General features: G+C 45.6%; 1 protein-coding gene and 1 long non-coding RNA gene across 7 annotated transcripts in view; one reads left to right on the forward strand and one right to left on the reverse strand.

The window, feature by feature from the left end:
• Positions 1-18,660, reverse strand: part of Acoxl (acyl-CoA oxidase like) — a 337,320-nt gene extending 318,660 nt beyond the window's left edge. For 2 of the 6 annotated variants that reach the window (XM_078028311.1, XM_078028313.1), the window contains exon 1: positions 18,426-18,660. In XM_078028311.1, the coding sequence (XP_077884437.1) occupies positions 18,426-18,550 (125 nt within the window). In that variant the 5' untranslated portion in view covers positions 18,551-18,660. The remainder of the gene's footprint in view (positions 1-18,425) is intronic. The other 4 variants (XM_078028310.1, XM_078028315.1, XM_078028312.1 and 1 more) reach the window with 3 other exon arrangements.
• On the forward strand, positions 18,178-20,024 carry LOC144369175 (uncharacterized). Its single transcript, XR_013428667.1, has 2 exons — positions 18,178-18,499; positions 19,621-20,024. It is a non-coding gene; the product is annotated as an uncharacterized LOC144369175 (long non-coding RNA).
• The last annotated feature ends 1,853 nt before the right edge of the window (positions 20,025-21,877 follow it).

Consider the following 21,877-nt stretch of genomic DNA (forward strand, 5'->3'; position numbering starts at 1 on the left):
TGCTATAATGAAAAGAATGCAAAGAAGAGGCCCTGAAGAGAGCTTAACAGAGCAAAGCTCCACGTAGCAGTCAACAAAAGACACACTGAGAGGAGGTGCAGGAGAGTCCCACCTGTCTTGCAGGGAGAGAAGGGGACAGACAGTTGCCCTCCTCTGGCTGAACAGCAGGTACCCAGGAGAAGCTCTGAGTTTTATGATCTCAACATGGTTAGACTAGTGTCAACTGAAAATGGGCTCACTTCCCTCCCAATTGCAGCCATCCTTGAGGAATGGGTGTCAGTGGCCTCTAGTCTCTTTACCGAGACCCTGGTCCCTTACACAGGTAAAATTTTCTTTTTAAAACCAGTCAGAGAGTCTCCACCAAAAGGAGCAAATATATTGCCATTGTCAACCTAAATACAAACGGAGAGAGCCTGTCTAAGGTGTACTGAGTTTATTTGGGAGTAGCAGAGGATTGTGACCTGGGACATTCATGCTATGGGGACACACAGGCATACCCATAGAGGTTAAGACAAGAGGGAGCTTTTAAAGGCAAAAAGAAACAGTGCATTGTCGCTACATAATTTATTTTGAAACAAAGACACTTGCCACAGGAGCTTATCACAGGGGTTGAGGACAGTCCCTCCTAGCGGCATGTGTCAGGCAAGCATTCTTGAGCATCTGGCTAGCTGTTCCTCAAGCTGTTCTTGCAACTTGTGCAGCAAGCTGCTGTTTGGAAAGTCCTTGGCAAAAGTTTTTATAACAGGCATATGTGGGCAAAAGCTCTTCGGGGGTCTTTGCAATAGTTATCCTCAAAGGTGTGTGTGCCGAGGGCCCTCCCTTCTCAGCTGCCTGCTTCCTTTACTCATTTTGTGTTTGACACAAGGACTCCACTGTGACTCTCACAACTTTCAGGCTCTCTTCAGATCAAAGTCACAGCAAGGGAAGGTGGCAGAACTCGCCCAACTTTCCAGTGAAGGCAGAATTGCAAATGTCCCAGATTCTCCTGTGACATAATTTCAATGACTACAATGATCTGGAGACGAGGGGGAAGCATTGGTCTGTCTGGCATCCTTGGTCCCTGCTCTGAGTTATGGCACTCCAGTTTTCTTTAGCAGGCACCCCTTCCTCTCCCGATACCATGAGGTTCGGATTGGTGACCCCCACTCCTTTCAGGGTGCACAGTCCTTGCAGTTGTCTGCAGTGACCACATCAATGAAAGGCATCGGCCAGCTGGCTAGACACCCAGAGGGTCGCTCCCTTCCTGCCTGGCTGTGGAGCTGTTGGGCAGGTGCCTGCATCTCAGAGCCGGGGATTCCTGACAGTGCCACCAAAGCAGATGGCCTCCAGCCTCCAGACCTGAAGCCAAAGTGAGCTGTATTTCTGACTCTGCCCCAAGAGCCATGACTTATGCCACTGTAGGGGGCAAGCAAAGGAAAACCACCTTATAGTCACCTTCACTGTCAAGGGTACTTGCTTCCTCACATAGCTGGGGAGGCCAGACTTTGGGCAGGCTTCGGGGAAGGCTTGAGTCTGTGGCTCAAGGGTGTCCTCAAAACTTAGTGTGTTATGTTCGAATTCGGGACCCCCAAAAGACCACCAGAGACCAAGATCGACGTAAGCAGCAAAGAGGTGTTTATTGAGAGCTAGCTCGGTCCTCCGTGCACACACAGCAACTGGTGACACTGAGAGGCCCCAAGCCCAGGGCTCGCAGCAGTTTTATGCACTCTTTGGGGAAGGCAGGGACTTCACATACATCATAGCATCTCTTAGCAAATCATCACACACCACGGGAAAATCATAAAACAACTCTAAAACATGATTAGCACATTCACTGGAGGGAACAAGTTGAGTAGGGGTGCTTGGTTACTATAAGAGGGAGGTTTATTTGAACTGATTGGTTTAAGCCATGAGGGGAGTACATGCTGAACTACATGGTTTCCCAACATGTTATCAACCACCATAAACTATTGGGAGGGTCATCTGGCATCCCAGGTATTTCCCTGTCTCATGCTGATGGGTGGCTGCTAGGGGGTTACTATGGGTCTCCACCTAGCCTGACTGGTTCAGGGACACCTGGCGCAGCAGATCTCTCCTATTATTTGTAGATAAACCACTTAGCAGGGTGGGAATGTGCCTAGGAGTGCTCTGTGGGTCTTTCCAAGTCAAAGGTGATGTCCCTTCCTTGGACAGGCTTTGCTCTGAGGTAGAGGCTGGTTTTCCAAGTGTCCCTGCTATCTTCTGTGGGTCACTTCCTCCTAAAGCTGGTTCCCCTCATGGTGACAGAATGGCGGCACCAAAGCTAATTTCACATTCAAACTCCACCCTGCCCCAAATGATAGATCTCTCCAATAAGCAAGGAAGCCCCTTTCCCAGGAGCAGTCATAAAACCTCTCCTCATAATTCATTGGTCAAAATCAGGTCAAATGACTATTCTTAAACCATCTCCTGTGGCCAGCGGGTAGCCATGCTCACTGTGGCTTCTGGGCTGGGGGACAGTGGGCAGAGCTCCCTATGACAAGGCAGGTGAGATGACTGGCTGCCTTTCAAATTGTACAACCTGTGAGAGAATGGCGAGTGGCCAAATGAAAACCTAGAATGTTGGGAGGGGGCGGACGTGAAGACGGATGCTGAGTTAACTAGCACCTCGCCTCGTGGGAAGGAAAAGGGTTAGGACTGTCTTGAAGGGAGTTTTCGCATTAAGTCAGAACATAATTTATAACAATTTTATAGTAAACATGTATCAAGTCCTGCAGATCCCACCTCTCAGCCATCTGTCCTCTCTCTGGGTTTCTTTTTTTTTTTACCACAATGATTCTCCTTTATCACTATCTTTAATAAATAAATTTTTAAAATCATGCCCCCACCTCCATGCCTTGGGCTAGAGCCCCATGAAGGTGCAGTGCCTTTCACAGGCAAGTGATCAAGCTGGCTCTCCCCTCCCTCCCCACCTGCCAGGGTGCTTTGGCTGCAGGCTGGGGGGGTGGAGGAGGCAAGGCCTAGGGGTGGAACGTTCTCTACTGCAGGGTCAGCCTCTGAGAAGCCCTGCAGCCCCATAGCCTCCACCTCAGGAACTCATCCAGTGGAAGAGAGTCCCTAACAGGATCAAGAGGATACCTGGTGGCAGGCCAGGAAGTGTCCTTGTGCTGGCCGGTCAGCTGGCTGGATCTCACTGATGGGAGCAGAGGAAGAACAGGTGGGAGAAAAGAGGGGGACTTTCACTTCACATTCATTCAAAATGGCCACACTTCCTTCTCACCCCTCAAAGTCCTGGTTCTTCAGAGGAACAAAGGACTTGTCCCGACCTGTTTTCTCCCTAGAGGATCACACTCTCCCGTAGGAACTAGACTCTCACCCGGTCACCCCCCCGGGCCTTCTGGGCCCTTCCAAGGTGTCCAGTGTTCTAGCTATGTGCTCATTCCACGTGTTTCAAAGAACACTCTCACGTCTCCCAACTAAGAGAACAACGGACATTATTCTCTCTCAGTTGAGTGACCAGAAGCCATTCCACTCTCACAGTACACTGAGAGCTCTTCGGGGCAGGTACCGCACATACTCACTGGTGGCTCACAGTCATAAGAGGAAAGTCCAAAGCTTGGGCATCCGAAAGCCACAACAGCACCAGCGCACGCCACGGGCTCACCTCCCCCGTCCTCGCGGGCCCACAAAGGGGCACTTGGAGAATGAATCCTCCACGGGGTGATGTGGCTGCTGCCAAAGCCACCAGGGAAAGCCGGTGAGGGGCTTCTCAGGGTGGCACCCAGAGAGCTGAGAGAAATTCCTCAAGCTTGGGTGAGGACACAGGGGCCTTGGGTGACCTGAAGAGAAGGGCAAGTTCTTACTTGCCCTTCAGCCCTACCTCCGTCCCCATTAACCTTGGATTCCAGTGACCCAGAGGCCCAGAGGCACCCCATTGTCCCTGTGCAGCCCTCCTGACCCTCAACTTGGGCTGTTTTCAAATCCTTGACTCTCATGGCGTAATGTAACTTATGGAAAATTAGTAAATTCAGGGAAAATAAATCAGAACAGTTGTTGTGACTGTTTTTTAGGAAGGAATATACTAGAAGAAATAGTAGGGATCAGGTAGCCAAAAGGCCCAGACCCACTGACCCTCCCCACGTGACCTGGGACAGAACAAACCAGACGGGATTGCAGGACTTTGGGGAGAAACACAAAGGTGTGTTTTTAAAGTTAGGAAATTATCTGCAATATCATTCAACCATAAAAGAAAGGAAGCACTGATGTGACACAGTTGGGACGGGTGGAGGGCCTCCACCCTAAACGGACCTCACAGACATTATGCCAGGAAAAGAAGCCAGACACAATCACGACCCTACTGTGACCTTTTACAGACAAAGCCCCAGAGACAGGAAGGAGCAGCTCCTGTGGGCAGAGTGAATAAGGAACAGAGAGTGGCTATCTACAGTCACAGGACATTTCTTGGGGTGATAAAACTATTTTGGAATGAGCGAGAAGTGATGGTTGCACGACACTGTGAATACACTAAATGCCACTCAACTGCACGCGTTAAAATAGTTGTCATGTGCTACGTGAGTTTCAGCTCATCCCAGAAAGAGAGAAGGAAAAAAGAAAGCAGAGAGAAGGGGGCAGAGGGAGGAGGCAGGGGACCATCTCCCTGAGAACCTACTGCTGGTACGTCATCTGCGGGTTCCCCATACACAGGCTGGGCACACCCACATTTCTCAGTGGGCCTGCTGGTATTTGGAGCACGACTGTCCTCATGGAGTGACCACTGAATACCCCAAAAAGCCGTAACTTCCAGCAGCATCTTCATTTACCCTGGAAACCCAACACACTCGCCACAGTCCCTACTGCCCTGGGAGGGACCTAGGAAAACACAGCCCAAGGGACTGGCAGCCTAGTGGTGGAGGGGGGACTCTGGTCCAGAACATGCCCTTTGCCCTTTGGCCCTGTCTCTCCCCACCTGCTGGTGACTTGGGGCAAGTTACTCAACACTTGTATGGCTCCCTTCCTTCACCTGCAGACCTGGAAAAGGCCAGCTTCCTAGAGGTGTCAGAAGAACAAAACAGTTAATACCCTAAAAAGAATGTCTGGCACAGACTAGATGCTTGATACATTTTTTAATTCACATAAAAAATGCTATATATTTATGGTATGCAATAGGATGTTTTAATATACATACACATTATGAAATGGCCAAATTGAGCTGATGAACACATCATTCCCCACATACTTATTACTTTTTTATAGTGAGAGCATTTAAATTTGCTCCTTTTGCAATTTATTGTAAACAACACACAACTGTATACAATAAACTATATATGGTCTATAATTCTTTAATATAGTCCCTCTCTGTTGTACAATAGACTTCCTGAACTATTTATGCAGTCTAACTGAGCTTTTGTATCCTTTGATTAACATCTCCCCAATCCTCGGCCCACCACTGCCGCAGTCTGGCTGGGCACAAAATCATGAGCCACTCAAGCTCCTGCTTTATTTCCAAACTTTATTTTCAAACTTTATTTCCAAAACTCCCGCGAATGCCACGCATGAGGCCTTCTCCTGGGATACACCACACCAACCGGAAATCCCTCCTCTGGAAATCCCTCCTCTCACACTTCCCCAACCAAGGGGAACTCTCCGGGAAGGTGGACAGCAGGGGTCTAATATCCAATTGAATACACATCTTAACATAACCATTATCATCTCAATAGCTTGCTGGTGGCACCTCTCAACCAAAAATGCCATGCGTCATTCCTACTAGGCTATGGCTCTCAGCACACCACCACCCAAGCTATTGGTACACCACTCTGCTCTCTGCTTCCCGTGAGGCTAACTTTATTTAGATTCCACTGTAAGTGAGATCATGAACTATTTGTCTTTTTGTACCTGTTTATTATCGATGTCCTCCAAGGTCAGCCATGTCATTATGAACAACAGATTTCCCTCTATTTAAAGGCTTAATAGTATTTCAGTGTGTATATGTGTGTGTGTAAATAGACAGACATTTTCTTTATCCATTCATCCATCAATGTCTCTTCCATTGATTCCACATCTTGACTATTATGAATAATGCTGCAATGGACGTGGAAGTGCAGATATTTCTGGAACATACTGATTTCATTTTCTTTGGCTATATGCCCAGAAGTGAAATTGCTGGTAGTTCTATATTGAATGTATTGAGAAACCCCCATACTGTTTGCACAGCCATTATATTCCCACCAAACATGTGGCGGAGAGATTCCAATCAACACTTTTGTCTGTTTTGCAATAGCCCTTCTAGCAGGTGTGAGATTAAATTTCATTATGGTTTTAATTTGCATGTCTCTGATTTTTAATGAAGTTGAGCAATATTTTCAAGACTGCTTGCCATTTGTGGGTCTTCTTTTGAGAAATACCTGGTCAGGATCTTTGTCTCTGCTTGAACTGGGTTGTCTGTTTTCTTACAATTGAGTTATTTGAGTTTCTTACACAATTTCAGTACTAACCCCCTTCCCAGGAGTGTGGTTCACAGTTAGTTTGAAGCAATTCCAAGTGTTTATTCTTGGGTTTGCTGCCTGTGTTTTGGGGATTGTACTAAAAAACCAACATGAAGAAACCTTTCCCCTGCTTTCTTCTAGTAGTTACAATTTCAAGTCTTACACATGAATTCCAATCCATTTTTTGAGTGGATCTTTGTATGTGTTATTCTTACTGAGAAGATGGGGAAGCCCCAAGCTTCAATATGATACAAAAGAAAACTAGGAGCTTTCCCCATGACCTGTCTTCTTTCCTTCTCAATGCCCACATTCTAGAAGTGGATGGAGTAAGAAATGCCTTCCAGGAGCTCTACCACTAAGGAACATCAGGTCCCAAGACATTGAGGGGCGTGGGGACTTTCTCCTCCTCCAGCAGACCTAGAACTTCTGGTCCAGGAGGAGGGGAGGCAAAGAAAATGGTCCATTTGCACAGTTAGCAACACTTTTTCTAGCAAGCAATTATTTTAAGGTTGAAGGTAGAGGTATAAGAGGCTGGCAGTGCTCTTCAGTAAGTCACGTGGTGAAGAAAGCATACAGCAGTCCTGTGACTGTTTGTACCTGGACCAGGGAGGAGCTGCTTCCAGATATTTGAAGAGCCAAATGGAATTTCCCATATCAAAAACATGCTTTGTTCTTGTGTGACTTCTTTTTAACCTATGTATCACCATTTTAGTGGATGGATATACACCCTAGAGAAGACAGAAGCAGCTGTTCCCAATCCTAAGACCCTCTCCCAGCCCCACCCCCTGTACTGTTTCCTTCCAGGATCAAAAGTCCAGCTAAGCCGGGTGTGGTGGTGTACACCTGTAATCCCAGTGGCTCAGGAGGCAGAGGTAGGAGGATGGTGAGTTCAAAGCCAGCCTCAGAAACTTAGCCAGGCCCTAAGCAACTCAGTGAGACCCTGTCTCTAAAAAAAAAAAAAAATACAAAATAGGGCTGGGGATGTGGCTCAGTGGCCAAGTGCCCCTGAGTCAATCCCAGGTACCAAAAATAAGAAGAAGAAGGAGAAGGAGAAGGAGAAGGAGAAGAAGCCAATGTATCTCTGATACACAGGCAGGAGTCACAGAGTCTGAGAAGGACCTGGAAAAACACTGTCCTTTGCAGGCTCATGAAACGAAATAACAAGAAAGTGTTCAGGAATACTTGTGCGCCCTCCTTTCTTACCCCTGGTAGCAGAGCGTGGAATACCCCCAGCCCCCTACGCCCTCACCATGCTTCAGGGCACTGCACACAGCAGCATAGAGGGAGATCTATAGAGGGATCTATGTGAGGCTGGTGTGAGATGGCTCCTTAGGCATCCCTTCTGGCCCCAGCCCTACTCACTGACTCAACAGGCATTCTTTGAAACCCTGTTTGATGGCAGCCAGGGCTAGGCTGGGGATCCAGCATTTCTAAAGAAATGGCTTTCCAGTTGAGGTCAAAGGTAAGGGGTTTCTACTTAAATTTATAAAACTGCATTTTACCCAAGCAGACAGACAGACAGACAGACACACACACACACACACACACACACACACACATACACACACAAGTTCTTGTTCTTTGTCTGCAATACTTACCACCTGTTATAGGTTTGAGTGTGTCCCATGCCCCAAGTTCATATGCTGTGAGGCTTGAGCCCCTGGTCCCTCAGGACATGACTGGATCTGGAGACAGTCTTTACAGAAGTAAACAAGTTGAAGTGAGTTCATTAAGGTGAGCCCCAACTCAATGTGACTGTATCCTTCTAGAAAGGGAGATGTGAGAACACATAGGCACAAAGGAAGATGTCATGAAGACACAGGGGTAGGGGAAAGGGTGATGGCCATCTACAAGCCAGAGAAAGGCATGGAGTAGATGCTTCCCTCACAGCCCAGAAAAGAAACCCAGTGTCTCAAGAAGGGAGCACGGTTTTCTGACCAGCCTGAAGTCATGAATGGAGGAGCCTACACACTATCCTTTCCCTTGCTCATCTCCAAGATCCCAGGCTCCAGGATTAGGGCTTGTCCCTTGTCATCTACTCACAGTCTCTCAGGAGACCAGCGGATTCACCACTGGAGAAATTAGCCCTGTCCAAAAGAAAGCACTAATCCTGATCCACCAAATGAGGTTCCTCTGGGTCAAGAAAGTCTGTGGTCAGCAGTCAGCATTGGATTCATTTTATTCATGTTTCTCAAGTCATGAACAAATATTCAATGTTGACTAGACATTCAATGAAAGCCCCAACAAAATACAGAGGGGAAAACAACAATAGGGAAAAGGAACTCAAAGGAACCAGAGGCAAAGTGAAGAATAAGAGGGAAGACCTCAAAAATTAGCATTGAACATTCTATGGCCATGTGTTTAAAAAAAAAAAAGAACAAATTTAAAACATTATCATCAACTATTCTCAAAAAAAAAATACTTTATAACCAGAAAACAAGAATAGATGCTATTTAAAAGGGGAACAAAGAACTTTAAAAACACTTTTGAAAATTAAAAATATGATAGCAGACACTAAAACATAAGAGTTGGAAGCCAGGCGTGGTGCCACACACTGAGGCAGGAAGATCGTGAGTTCAAAGCCAGCCTCAGCAACAACAAGGTGCTAAGCAATTCAGTGAGACCCTGTCTCTAAATAAAGTACAAAATAGGGTAGGGGATGTGGCTCAGTGGTGGAGTGCCCCTGAGTTCAATCTCTAATACTAAGGGAAAAAAGAAAGAAGAAGAAGAAGGAGGAGGAGGAAGAAGAGGAGGAGGAGGAGGAGGAGTTGGAAGATACAGTTGAGAAAATCTCCCAGGAAGTAGAGTGAAAGATAAAGAGATGGACAATAAGCAAGAGGAGATAAGAAAATTAGAGAACAAGCCCAGGGGTCCCAACCTTTGAGTAAAAGTAGCCCTAGATAAGAGAACAATGTAGATAGGTCAGGAACATGAGTTTTCTTATTAAAAGTGACCACAGCATGCTCAACACAATGAAGAGAGAAAGAGGGGTCAAACCATCTCCTCATGAAATTCCATATCACCATTGCTAAAAAGAAGCTTCCAGAAGGAAGAGGAAAAAAAACATTTTATATTTACAAGTCACAGACCAGAAGGAGCCAGATTTTTTAATAGTAATTTTGGATACTAGAAAGCAATGGCATGATGCCTTTCAAATTCTGAAGGAAATTTTATTTCCAGACTAGAATCCTATACCCAGATAAACTTTCAGTTGATTGAATAGTAAACATTTTCAGACATAAAAATCTCAAAAGTCTCAAAAAAAAAAATAATTCCTAGGTATACCTTTCTCCTTAAGTTAATTGATGAGAGTTGTTCTGGTTATTTTTGACTGTGTAGGAATGTACCTTAAAGCTTAATGGCTTAAAACAACAATGAGTTGTTATTTTAGTTCACTACTTTTCCTATGAGGAACCTGAACAGAAAATAAGAGGGGTTGAGCAGATGGGAATGTTAGCATCTCTTTACCTCTCTCCATGTGTCCTGTCTACAAGGACTAGCTTGGGCTTCCTCACAGTGTGGCAGCTCAGGGCCAACCTCTAGAGACAGGAAGTGAGAGATGAACCAGCTTGGGCTTCCTCACAGCATGATGGCTCAGGGACAGCCTCAAGAAACAGGAAATGAGAGGTATCTGAGCCTGGAAACTGGTGCACTCTCACTTTAGCTACATTCTGTTGGCAAAGCCGTGACCTATTCAAGAAGAAGGGACAAATCACACCTCTCAAGAGTAGTAGTGTTAAAGAATCTGTAGACATCTCTAATCTTCCCCAAAGAGTAACTAGAAAAGAGAAAGCCTGGGGAAACAGAGGAGAGGCAAAGGCAGTTGGGAAGGCGATGTGAAAGACACAGAAACAGCCAGGCCAGATGGAAGGCCATGGAAGGGGGGCTCCAGGATGCATGAGTCCACAGGGGGCTGGAAGGAGCAGGACAGGGATTACCTGACAGGTCTGACCACACCGAGGGGAGTGCAATTGTGACAGATGTGTCTAGTGTGGGGGTCAGTAAGTGAGGCATGTATAGAAAACTAAGCAAATGGGTAAAGGGCATGATGGCTATCTCCAGGGAAAGAAATGATAAAGTTATGACAGAAAGGAATGAAACATGGTGTACCAGGGACTGGCTAGGAATTATATTTATATGGTCATAACAATCTAAGTCTGGGTATGATGTAAGTAAAAATAGCAGTACACTGATCTTCAGAGAATAAGTTATAGTGAGAAATCTTCATTTTCTGTGACAGAAACACAGTTTATAATCAAAAAGAGGCAGGCACAGGGGTTTAGCTTAATAGTTGACTATGTGCTTAGTAGCCTTGAGGCCCTGGGTTCAAGTCCTGGCACCAAAAATATTTTTTAAAGTGCCCATCCAAGCAATTACTTAGGAATATGGAATTAAAGAACATAGGAATAATAGGAAAGAATTAAAATGGTTACCCGAGAGGAAAGGAAATGAAATAGAGAGGGGTCTGGCAGGTGAAGGGTATTTTCATTACAAACTCAGTATAATTTATTAGGTATGTTCACACATTACATCAATGAAGAAAGGACACATTTAGTATAACAAAATAATGTCCACATGTGTATCAGAACTCATAGAAAAAGAAGTTAAAAAGTTCCTACAAATATGCAAATGGATTAGAAGTGGTTTGGGAACCAAATATCTACCAATAGATGAACACACAAGCAAAATGAGACATGTACACACAATGGAATATTATTTGGCCTCAAAGAGGGAGGATTTCTGACATGCTACAATATGGATGAAACTTGAGGACATTATGGAAAGTAAAGCAAACCTTCTACAAATGGACACGTTCTGCATGATTCCTAGAGAGGAGGGACCTAGAATGGTCAGATTCAGAGAGAAAGAAAGTAATATTACAGTTGCCAGGGGCTGGGAAAGAGGCAACAGGAAGCCCTTGTTTCATGGTACAGAGCTTCCATTTGGGAAGTCCTGGAGATGGTGGTGATGGCTGCCCAGCACTATGAATGTACTTAATGCCACTGAACTGTGCCCTTAAAAATGGTGAAGATGGTAAATTTTAAGTTATGTGTATTTTACCACCACCACAAGAACAAAAAAAAAAAAAAGAGTTGGAGGAGGGAACATTTTAGGAAACTTTCAAATTTTCCCTGTTATTTGACTCTTCATAGTGAGAATGTGTTCGTGAAACACTTGCATGGATAAATAAGACTAAAGGAATAAACTAAACAGGAAAAGTTAAAAGATAAGTTCAAATGCTCTTGGGAAGGAAAGAGAAGGGAATGAGGAGAAAGAAGGGGAGAGGGAGCTGCCAGGAGAAGGGGAGGGGAATCTCGAGGAAGGGCATGGAAAGATCTCAGGGAAGGGAAACATTAAAGGGGCTCTTTAAGTTGTTCCACTGAGGGATGTGTACCACTCCCATATATGAGCATGCCTGTACCCAAGCATGCCCATACCTGGGCATGCCCACTCACCAGCCTTATGAGAACTTCTGTTCAACAAAAAAGGTAAAAAATGTTTCAAAAAGCCAATCTTGTGATGTTGGCTTTCATATTCCCTACAAATCCTGATGGGAGCATTGTATCAGGCCATTTTCTGTTACTATAATGAAATCACTGAAGCTGGGAACTTTGTAAAAGAAAAGAGATTTGGCTCATAGTTCTGGAACTCAAGGCCTGGCATGGGCTTCTGCTCAGGTCTGGAGAAGATCTCATGGTGGATGGTGTCACAATGGGAGAAGAGATCCCATGGAAAGAAGGAAATCAGAGAATGGGAAGGGGCCAGTCTTGTGACCGCCCACTAGGTCCCCAAAGAGCTTTTAGTTGGTGTGTTATATCTATTGATATCTATCCCATTGAAAATCATAACAAAGTTTTTCAAGTATTCTTTAAGACCCCACCACCTCTCAGCTAGGGACTGAGCTTCTAATACATAAGTCCATGGGGAGAGAAACCACATCCAAACCATAGCAAGCCTTAAGTTATCCAAAATCCTCCTGTTGTTGGGGCAAATAGAACACTCTCACTGTATGCATTATAGGGTAGGATGGCCCTCAGCAAGCTGGGACAGTCCCAGAGTCTGGGGGACACGCTAACAGAAAAAAACTGAGGGTAAGCTAATCTTTGAGAAAGGGGAGAACAATCCCAAGAGGGGGGCCTGGGCTGTGACCACAGAGTTTCTGGGAGCAACCTAGGAACAAACCCTTGCTGGAAGGAAGGAGGGCAGGTATGCAAAAGAAATTTCACCACCTCTTTTCTTTGGGAAGGAAACTGTTTCCTGGGCTCTCATGTCCTGAGAGTGGCTGACCCTGTTCAAGATTTCCACTATATACACACCGTCACACCACACCCCAACACCCTCTTAACTTCAAAGGCCCGTTGGGGTATGGGGGGACTAACCACAGAAGGCCTTCCCTAGTCTGGGGAGTGGTCCAGTTTATTTCTGGCCTTCTGTGGACATTTACACTAGCAGGACGTTAATACATCCAGAGGTAAGATCACTATCTTCTAATCTGGAGAGGAACCTGAGGTACAATGTGAACTTTCAAACTTTCATGACAAAGTTTTTCTGATATCAAATAGATATCAGAATCTTTAACCATTTGGGGAAAAAAGAATATGAAATGTCTATGCTATTACTACAACTCTGAAATCATGAAGTGAGTAAACAAGACATAGAAAGAATGGCAAAGTGTTTGTTAAGGTAACAAGATGTCTTTTTCCTTTTTCCTTTTTTCCCCTTATCATATGCAGCCAGTGTGTCTCCTCAACAGTTCCCTGTCTACGCTCAAGACGACCTATCAAGACAGATACTCTCCTCATTCTGAGGTGCGGGGGAATGGAACCCTCTGTCTCCTGCAGGCTAGGCAAGTGCTCTACCACAGAGCCACACCCAGCAGCCAAGCCCAGTGAGGGGGAAGTCCCCCAGTGGCCAGTGGTAGTCACACAGGCTCAGCAACCAGGCTCTGCATGCTGGGCTGGCTTTCTCTGGGTCCCTGCACTGAGGTGGTATAGGTCACTAGGAAGTGCCTTCTACTTGGCCAAAATCAGTATCTTGGATCTTTGACTTCAGTCCCATATTTTAAACTGCAGTTATTTAAATTGAAAGGGCAAAGAGGCAATAGCCCAGGAACACATTAAGGAGTGTAGAAGCAGATAGGCAGAGAGGGCTTTCACACCCTTCAAATTTAGTCCCCAAAGAGCTTCGAAATCATTACAAAGTTTTTCAAATATTTAAATCATTTGTAAGTAACAATAGGTCCATTAAGTGTGTCTGAAAATAACTATTTTCCAAAGCAAAACAAAAATAAGATATATTTCCCTTTAATGTCTGTCTTAACAGAGGCAGTTGGGGGTCTCAGTCTCTGCTCCTGTGTTTAATTTGCTGGAAAACTATACATCATGTAGTCTCTGGAAGCTGCCACTGTATAATAGTTTAAGAATGAAACTGAAAAAAGCCAGTAACAAATGTAAAAATAACTTTGAATTTGGTGAACCTTCTTAAAGGGTCTTGTGTACCCGGTGGAAACTAGCAACGCACTTTGAGAACCATGACTTTAAAATCTATGTGTGGGGGGATTCCACCTCTTGGGTCCCCTTCTTCCTCCAGGAGAAGTCTTTTCTGCTGTCCTTTAATAAACTTCTAATTTCTACTCTGACCTTGCCTCAGCATGCTTCTTTGGTGTTATTCTTCAACATCAGGGAAGCAAGGACTCGTCACCGGTCAACAGCAGTAACATATTGGAGGTCCCAGACCGAGATTCTACACCAAGGTAAGTGTACGCACCCCATGTCTGTTTGAGGTGCATCTTTCTCTTTCTTTCTGGAGGGTAAGGTGGGCACCCGACGGCTACTTAAACGCAATTAGTGCAGCCGCCACTCTTCAAGACTTGGGTGAGATGTTTCTCGGCCTAGGCAGCTCTCAATCACCTGTTCAATACAGAGCAGGCATGTTGGGTTCTGCCAAAGCCACTTCCAACTTTTCTGTCTGGGCCCGGAGAGCAATTGGCATGAGTACACAGTGTCCTGAATCCCGGTCTGCCTCGGATGCGTGGAGGTGGAGGAAGGAGTTTGGAACAACTGCGGAATTCTGGTCTGGGCTACTCTCAGACGATTCTTAAGGTTCCTTTCTCTTGAGCCCCCTTCAGGCGGGGGCGCCTGAATCCTGTTTTCTTCTCACTCAGACAGGAGCTTATCTCTCTCCAATACGCCAGGTGGACCACTAGCCTGCATATTGAAAAATTGGGATAAATCTGAACCTCCGACGCTCAAGAAAAGGCGACTCATTTTCTTGGCCTGGCCTCAATACAAACTCTCTGATGGAGAAACCTGGCCACCAGAGGAAAATATCAATTTTAATACAATTTTACAGTTTGATAAAATTTACAAAAAAGGAAATGGTGTGAGGTGCTGTATGTTCAGATTTTCTTTGCTCTAAGGGAAAATCCTAAATTATGCCAACAGTGTAAAGTAGACTTAGCTATGATATCTGCCATAAAGAGAAAAAATCTTGGACTCACTCAGGAAAAAGAATCAAGAGAAAAATTTGGGCCGATCAAAGTACATACTCCCTTCCCCCTTCAAGACCTAAGGCAGATAAATGTTTTTACCCTAGTTAGTTTCGTTTTGTAGTTTTCTCATAAATGGCTTAAAGATTGCCTGTTAATGTTTTGCAGAGGTACTGATTTAAGAACACACAACCTGGGTTAATTTAAGATAATAAGTTATAATAAGTCATCACCTACAGGATAGAGAGATAGGTACTAAAGCCCAGTACCCTTAATATAAGGCTGTTAACTTATTTGCTAGATGTTTAAGATTAAGTTTTAAAATTAAAGTTAAATCAAAAGGGCCAAGAAAACCAATATTTGGCTCTTGCCCTCTGAGTCAGTCTGAATCAGGGAATAGGGGACTTCTCCAAAGAGCTCTGCAACTCTAGGCCACATAACCTCCTGATCAGGGAGATTAATAAGACCAGTGGAGGACAGAAAGCCAATCAGTGCATTTGCTGTGAAGAGGAGGGTCATCAAAGAAGGGAGACATCCCTGATGCTTCCGAGGGAAGCCACATGGTCAAGCAAGGCCTGGACCCATCCTAGCTCAAATGGCACTAGCAGAACTGAGAAGCTGCTGTGAAGTTCCCGAGGACTCCCAGGGTAACTCAGCTGACTGTTAACAATAGATGGAAACAAAAGTCAGTTTGACTTGTTTCATCTTAAACACTTAGCAAAGACAGTCAAAGCCAAAACACAGCTGTTCCTGTACATTTTAATAATAATAGTTAAATGTAACTTCCATAAATAAGTAAACTGGAGGCTACAAAAGAGATTCTCAGACAGGAATGCCTGATAATTATCAAAAGGAACTGCCAGAGTAGTTTTTAGCTTAAGGTCTTTATTTCTAACCAACACAGGTAGGCTTAATGTTTGCTAGTATGGTTATCCAGCCCTAAGTAACAGAATTAAAGATTTCTCTATTAGACACAGGTCATACTAGTAAAAGGATTTTGCAAGATCAGATGATATTAAATTATTAAACTGTACCTTAAGGGAAGGACATCTGTAACCCTAAAAGTTAAATGTTGTGTTTACATTCCTGACATTTCTGGCAATGTGACAAATATCCTTAAAGATTTACATGCTCAGATAGAAGCCATGTCCTCAGCAACCTTGTCATGGAAACAATATCTTAGCTCCTGGTTCTTGGTACTTCCTGGTGGTAAACATTGTTAGTCTTTGTCTTTGCCATCATACTCATTGGCATATTCCTGTGCTATGGGATTTATTGCTACATCAATATGGTTCCAGTACTAATAAATTCTTGTTTCTCTTATAGACCACCCATCACTCAAATGGCCCTCCAGCCTATCATGGACCACTCGATAGACCCGATTTTTAAAGGGGACTCCAAACTGCTTGCCCCACACATCGTCCCTTTTCAGCCTGAAGAAGCCAGAAAGATCTTCTTCGCCTCCCTTCCTTACAGCAGTAAGGAGTTCCCAAATTAGAGGGGAAAATGAAGCCAGATTTAAAGTTAGGTAGTCAGTGTAGTTAGGTAAATTGGGTCTAATACGGAGTGAAATCTAAAATGGAGGCCATGCTGAGAATGACTCAGGGAAAACAGGACAACTCATGGAATGTTAATGAAGTCCCAGAAAGGCCCTAGGCCAAAGTCCACCTCAAAGAAACGTTAATGAACAGCCCCCAACAGATTTGGAGATAGCCCATCCCAGAGAAGTGATAAGCCCATCCCAAAAGTCCTTCCTGCCCATTTGGCCCACCTGTGTCCTAACCCTTCCCACCTACATTCCATCACCAAAACTATAAAAAGGGGAAACAACCGCACTTCCATGGATTCCACCTCTTGGGTCCCCTTCTTCCTCAGGGAGAAGTCTTTTCTGCTGTCCTTTAATAAACTTCTAATTTCTACTCTGAAAAAAAAACTATGTGTGGGGAGACCCTCAAGGACATACTCACCCCACACCTCCCACTTTCAACTCCCTGAAACTCCCACCTTCCTTCTGGGTGACCCTCATGCAGGAACACATATTCCTCTCCAGGGACACGTTGACTTGTACTGAAACCATCTCCTTCCCTCTCAGCCCAGCACTTTCTAATGTAAGGATCCGGTGAATTGTTGGAGAAAGAGACCACAAGAGGCCAGCTTCGTGCAATGGGCAGGAGGGAGTTTATTGAAGAGGATCCTAATTCAGCGCACTGAGGCTCAAGGCTAACTCAGGAAGGGAGAAGGGCCCAGAGCCCAGAGCAGAGGTTAAGCAGAGCTTAAGTACACTTTTGGGGGGGGGGGCTTTGCATACATCAGAACAAATCATCATGAGGCCGGGATAACTGAGACGTGATTAGCACATTCATTGGCGGGAACAGGTGTGGGGGGGTTACTCCTAAGCAGGGTACACATTCAAACTGATTGGTTCCGGCCCTGTGACAAACTGCACAGGGCCCTAGGCTAAATGGCCAGTAGGGTGTTGTTTTAACTATCTCAGGAATTTCAGGTTCTGGGTGTAACAGAGGAACTTAATAATACCTAATCTTTTACATTTTAATTCAAGCTTTCCAGCTTAGAAACTTTACCCTTTCACTTAAGAGAGAACCTGTACATGGGCTAACTGGCCTTGAGCCACTCAGCCAACACAGCGACCTGTCCAGTTTGGGTCAGTTAGAGCTGCCCAGTAGCGTGCATTTCACATATTCCTACATGCATGGAATATAATTCGCTCCATTTCCACCCCTAGTTTCACTCTTCACCCTCATAGTGCCATTTGTTATGCTAAAACTCTGAAATGGCTCTAGCTGGTCTTTTCAGACCCCTGAAAGGAGCCAGCCCCCTCGCCCCATAGGACTCAGGAGAAAATAGAGCCCACAGGAGGCAGTGCCGAGTTCTGGTCCAGACCAGAACTTGCCAGTAACTGAGCCATTTCTCCACCCAAAATGAATTGCACCAAACTTCCTGCCCACCTCTCGGGGCTGTGGTGGCATCAAATGACATTGTAGAACCTAACCTTATAACCAGAGTACACCTGCTGCTGTCCAGCTGCCCACTCTGCACACAGTACTCCAGGGGGCACTGGGAGTCCTCAGCCCTTGACCCCAGGCTCGCCCTGGCAGGGTCAGTCCATCCCTGCAGCCCACACCATCTCCTTTTCTTACCCCTTGTGCTCACCAGGGGTAGGACACGCGGGGTGGGGACTCAGAAGCAGGTTTAGAATCCTTTAGGCCAATCCTTCCCTCCACTCAGCGGAGCGCCCGTCACTGTGGCGCGCGGCGCCCACCTTTCGCCACCACTCTTCCCTGACACGTGGGGAAGGGAAGCCCCTCATCTGCAGAGGTGACGATCAGGTCTGTCTCTCCTCACAGGCACACTTCACGCCGCCCTCGCGCGGAACTTCCCACTGGGACGCCCTGGGGACTGAGGGGACGCCCTGGGGACTGAGGGGACACGGCGCTGACAGGGGCTGCGATCACAGGGGCTGCGATCACGGGCAGTACCTGTGCCGGAAGAGCGGGCAGCCGCCCAGAAGCCTGCGCAGCTCGTTCTTGAGGCTCCAGAACTCGCCATCCAGGTAGCGGTGCAGAGATGAGTCCCCGAGTCCCAGGTCCTGTGCCGGCTCCATCCCGCTGGCGTCTGGCTCCGGGCTTCCTAGGAGCTCCCGGGTGTGGGAACTGGAGGGCACGCCCTCTGCGTCTCACCTCACCAGGCCCCTCTCCGCCCGCGCACTTGTCCTGTCCTCTCGCTGCTCACCCGCATACCCGACGACTGCTCCCTCCCTCCCCTCATCGCCCTGCGCGGAGCCCCTCCTTGGGTGCAAAACAAAGAACTTTCCTAGGTGCTCCTGCATTGCTCTCTATCCCCTTGTGCTGGGCTGGTCAGTTGTCCCTCCAGGTTTGTAGGTCACAAGAAACAATATGTGAGTCTTAGGAGGGGTGCTGGTCTGAGCCATCTCCCCCAATGAATGGCTCCCAAGATCCATGGCTCTGGGCCCAGCTCAGCTGCACCGTGGCTCCAATCCTTGCCACCACCAGCCGGGTATTATGTTTCCATGATTAGGAGGGGACCCAAGGCGACAGGACCACCATCCAGGAGCTGGGGGCTGCAACTGGAATGCTCACCTCCTCTCCCAGAAACCTCCCTTTCTGTCGTTGTCATGGCCAGTGACAAATAAGTTCTAACTTAAGTGGAAAACGTTCCTTCCTATCTTCTGACTCTCATATGCTTTATTGACTCTGCATTTAAATACACAGGAAACATTAGCTGTTCCCCTTCTTCTAAACACTAGTTTGCTGGCCAGATGACCACTGTGGGTGTGGTCTGCTGTCCTTAGGTTAGGGGATGCCATCTGTATGAGTTTGCTTTGGCTGCTGTAACAAATTACCACAAACTAATTTCTTTCAGACAACACAAGTATATTCTCTGGCAGTTCTGGAGGCCAGAAGTTCAAAATGGGTCTTCCAAGGCTATTCAAATCAAGGTGTTAGCAGGGCTGGTCACCCTCTGGGAGCTTCACAGGGAAATCAGTTTCCATGTCTTCTCCAGCTTCTAAAGGCTGTCTGCATTCTTGGCTCCAGGACCCTTCTTGTCTTTAATATGCATCACTTCAACCTTTGCCTGCATGGTCCATCTTCTTTTGACTCTGATCTTCCTGCCTCCCTCTGATAAGGACCCATTTACATTGGTCCCACCCAGGTAATCCAAGATAGCCTTCCTGTCTCAACGTCCTTAAGACCAGCAACATCACTTTTGCCATATAAACCAACACATTACCAGGTTCCAAAACACTGGCTTTGAACCTGGGATGGAAGGAGCTTCATATTATATTTGACATTTAACAAAACTGTCACCACTCATGGCTAAAGAGCTCATGGCTCCAGGAGACACTGAAAGCACAAGGTGAATATTGCCATTGGCTGTGTCTGACAAGGCATTATAAGCTTTGTCACCAGCTTAGAAGAGACATCGTCAGTTTGCAAGCAGGAATGGAAAGTGCAGGGGTTTTCAGGATTGGAAGAGGCAACTGTTTCCCAACTACTAGCAACAAAGATTAAACCTCAGAAGCATATTTGTGGCAATAAAGACCAATTAAAACTCAAGACCCTGGGGCTGGGGTTGTGGGTTCAAGGATAGAGCTGCCTAGCATGTGTGAGTCCCTGGGTTGGATCCTCAGCACCATATAAAGAGAAGTAAATAAAGGTATTGTGTCCATCTACAACTAAAAAATATTAAAAAAAAAAAAACAACCTTAAGACTCTCAAACTCTACACACTTGCCCCTGTGGTAAGAATAGAATCAAACGTCTGTCAACCCTTGTTGATGGACTTCAGGGATGCCCAGCAAGCCACCTCTTCACTCCCAGGCCCTGTCTATCTGAGCAACCCCCATCTAAAGGATCACAGGCTGCTACATCAAAGTACAAGAGAATGGGTCAGATCCCCCACTAGCTGATAAAGGGCACCCCGAAGCAAGAAGCTTATTCTGGCCTATCCAGAAGATACTAGAAGAATCAATGTGTCCTAAGACTACCACCTGTCCTGTGAATGTTTTGTAATAATAATAGCAAGGAAAAGTGGTCAAATAAATGATTCAGTAGAAACCCTCGGGTTGCCTTGGCTTATCTAGTTCCCATGGCCACTGGGTTAGTTTTGTAAGGTTGCCATACAAATGAGCACAAACCAGTTGCGGTAAACGGCAGAAATCTATTCTCTCACGGACATGGAGGCCAGACGTCTGAAAAGAAAGTGTCAGCAGTGCTTTGATTCCAGGGAAGAACCTTCTCACCTCTGCCCAGATTCTGGTGGCTCCTGGCAATCTTGGCCATTCCTTGGCGTTAGCTCATCTCTCTGATCTCTCTCTCCATCTTCACAGGCCCTCGTCCCTGCGGTCTGTGTGTCTTTAAGTCTCCTTCTTCTAAGATGTACACCAGTCCAACCTCAAGTTAATCACATCTGTAAAACTGTATTTCCAAATTTTTAGGCCACATTCTGAAATTCCACATTGACGTTAACTTTTTTCGGTAACACTATTCAACCTAGTATACCCACCTCAAATTAATCACTGACCAACAAGGGAAGAAAAAAAACCATAATTGGCTTAGAACTTGGGTTTGTTTCTACATCAACCATGCATCAGAGTAGCCTGCAATTTTTTTTTTAATGCTCAGTAAGTGGCAAAACCCATATACCCCAACCAGTAAATCTAATTTCTAGAGATAGGTCCTAGACATCTGAATTTTTTTAAAAGTTCTTCTTCATCCCCAGTGATTCTATTGGGTAGCCAGGCCTGAGACATTGGTTCAGACTCTGATTCTCAACCCTGCTGCATAGTGGAGTCCTACACTGTTAGAACAATTGGTGAAATTTAAACAAGATGGATTACATAATATCACTGAGCCAGTGTTGGTTTCTGATTTTGATCATTGTACTATGGGTCTTTAAATGAATGTTATTGTTTTTAGGAGCAAATTGAAGTGTTAAGGGGTAACAGGGTACATTTCTCTAAAGGAGTCAGAAGAAAAGTGAGTGGGGGGATGCACATGTGTACACAAGTGTATATGGAGAGAGAGGAAAAATCAAATATGGCTTCTCTAAACTAACATATTAACCAGAACTTTCTCAGTTATAAAGCAATTTGAATTCTCTTCAGCAAGATGGAAATATATTGGCTCATAAAACTCCAGAAAAACTTGGACATCATACTTGGGGAAGGTCAGAAGGTCACACTGAGACCAGGAGCCTCAACTCTATCAGTCTCACTCTCCGTCTCTGGATCTCTCTCCCTCTCTTGTCCCTCCTCCCCTAAATCAGGCTGGTCTCTGGGGAGACCTAAGTCCCCAGCAGATAGATAATAGAGGCTCACAGTTTCCCAGCCCCACATTCCTCAGCTTTCGACATCAGAAATACTTTCATTTCTTCCTCATCTCCAATTGTGATAATTTGACTTTGATTGA

Source organism: Ictidomys tridecemlineatus, chromosome 12 (assembly GCF_052094955.1).
Source record: "Ictidomys tridecemlineatus isolate mIctTri1 chromosome 12, mIctTri1.hap1, whole genome shotgun sequence".
Lineage (NCBI taxonomy): Eukaryota > Metazoa > Chordata > Mammalia > Rodentia > Sciuridae > Ictidomys > Ictidomys tridecemlineatus.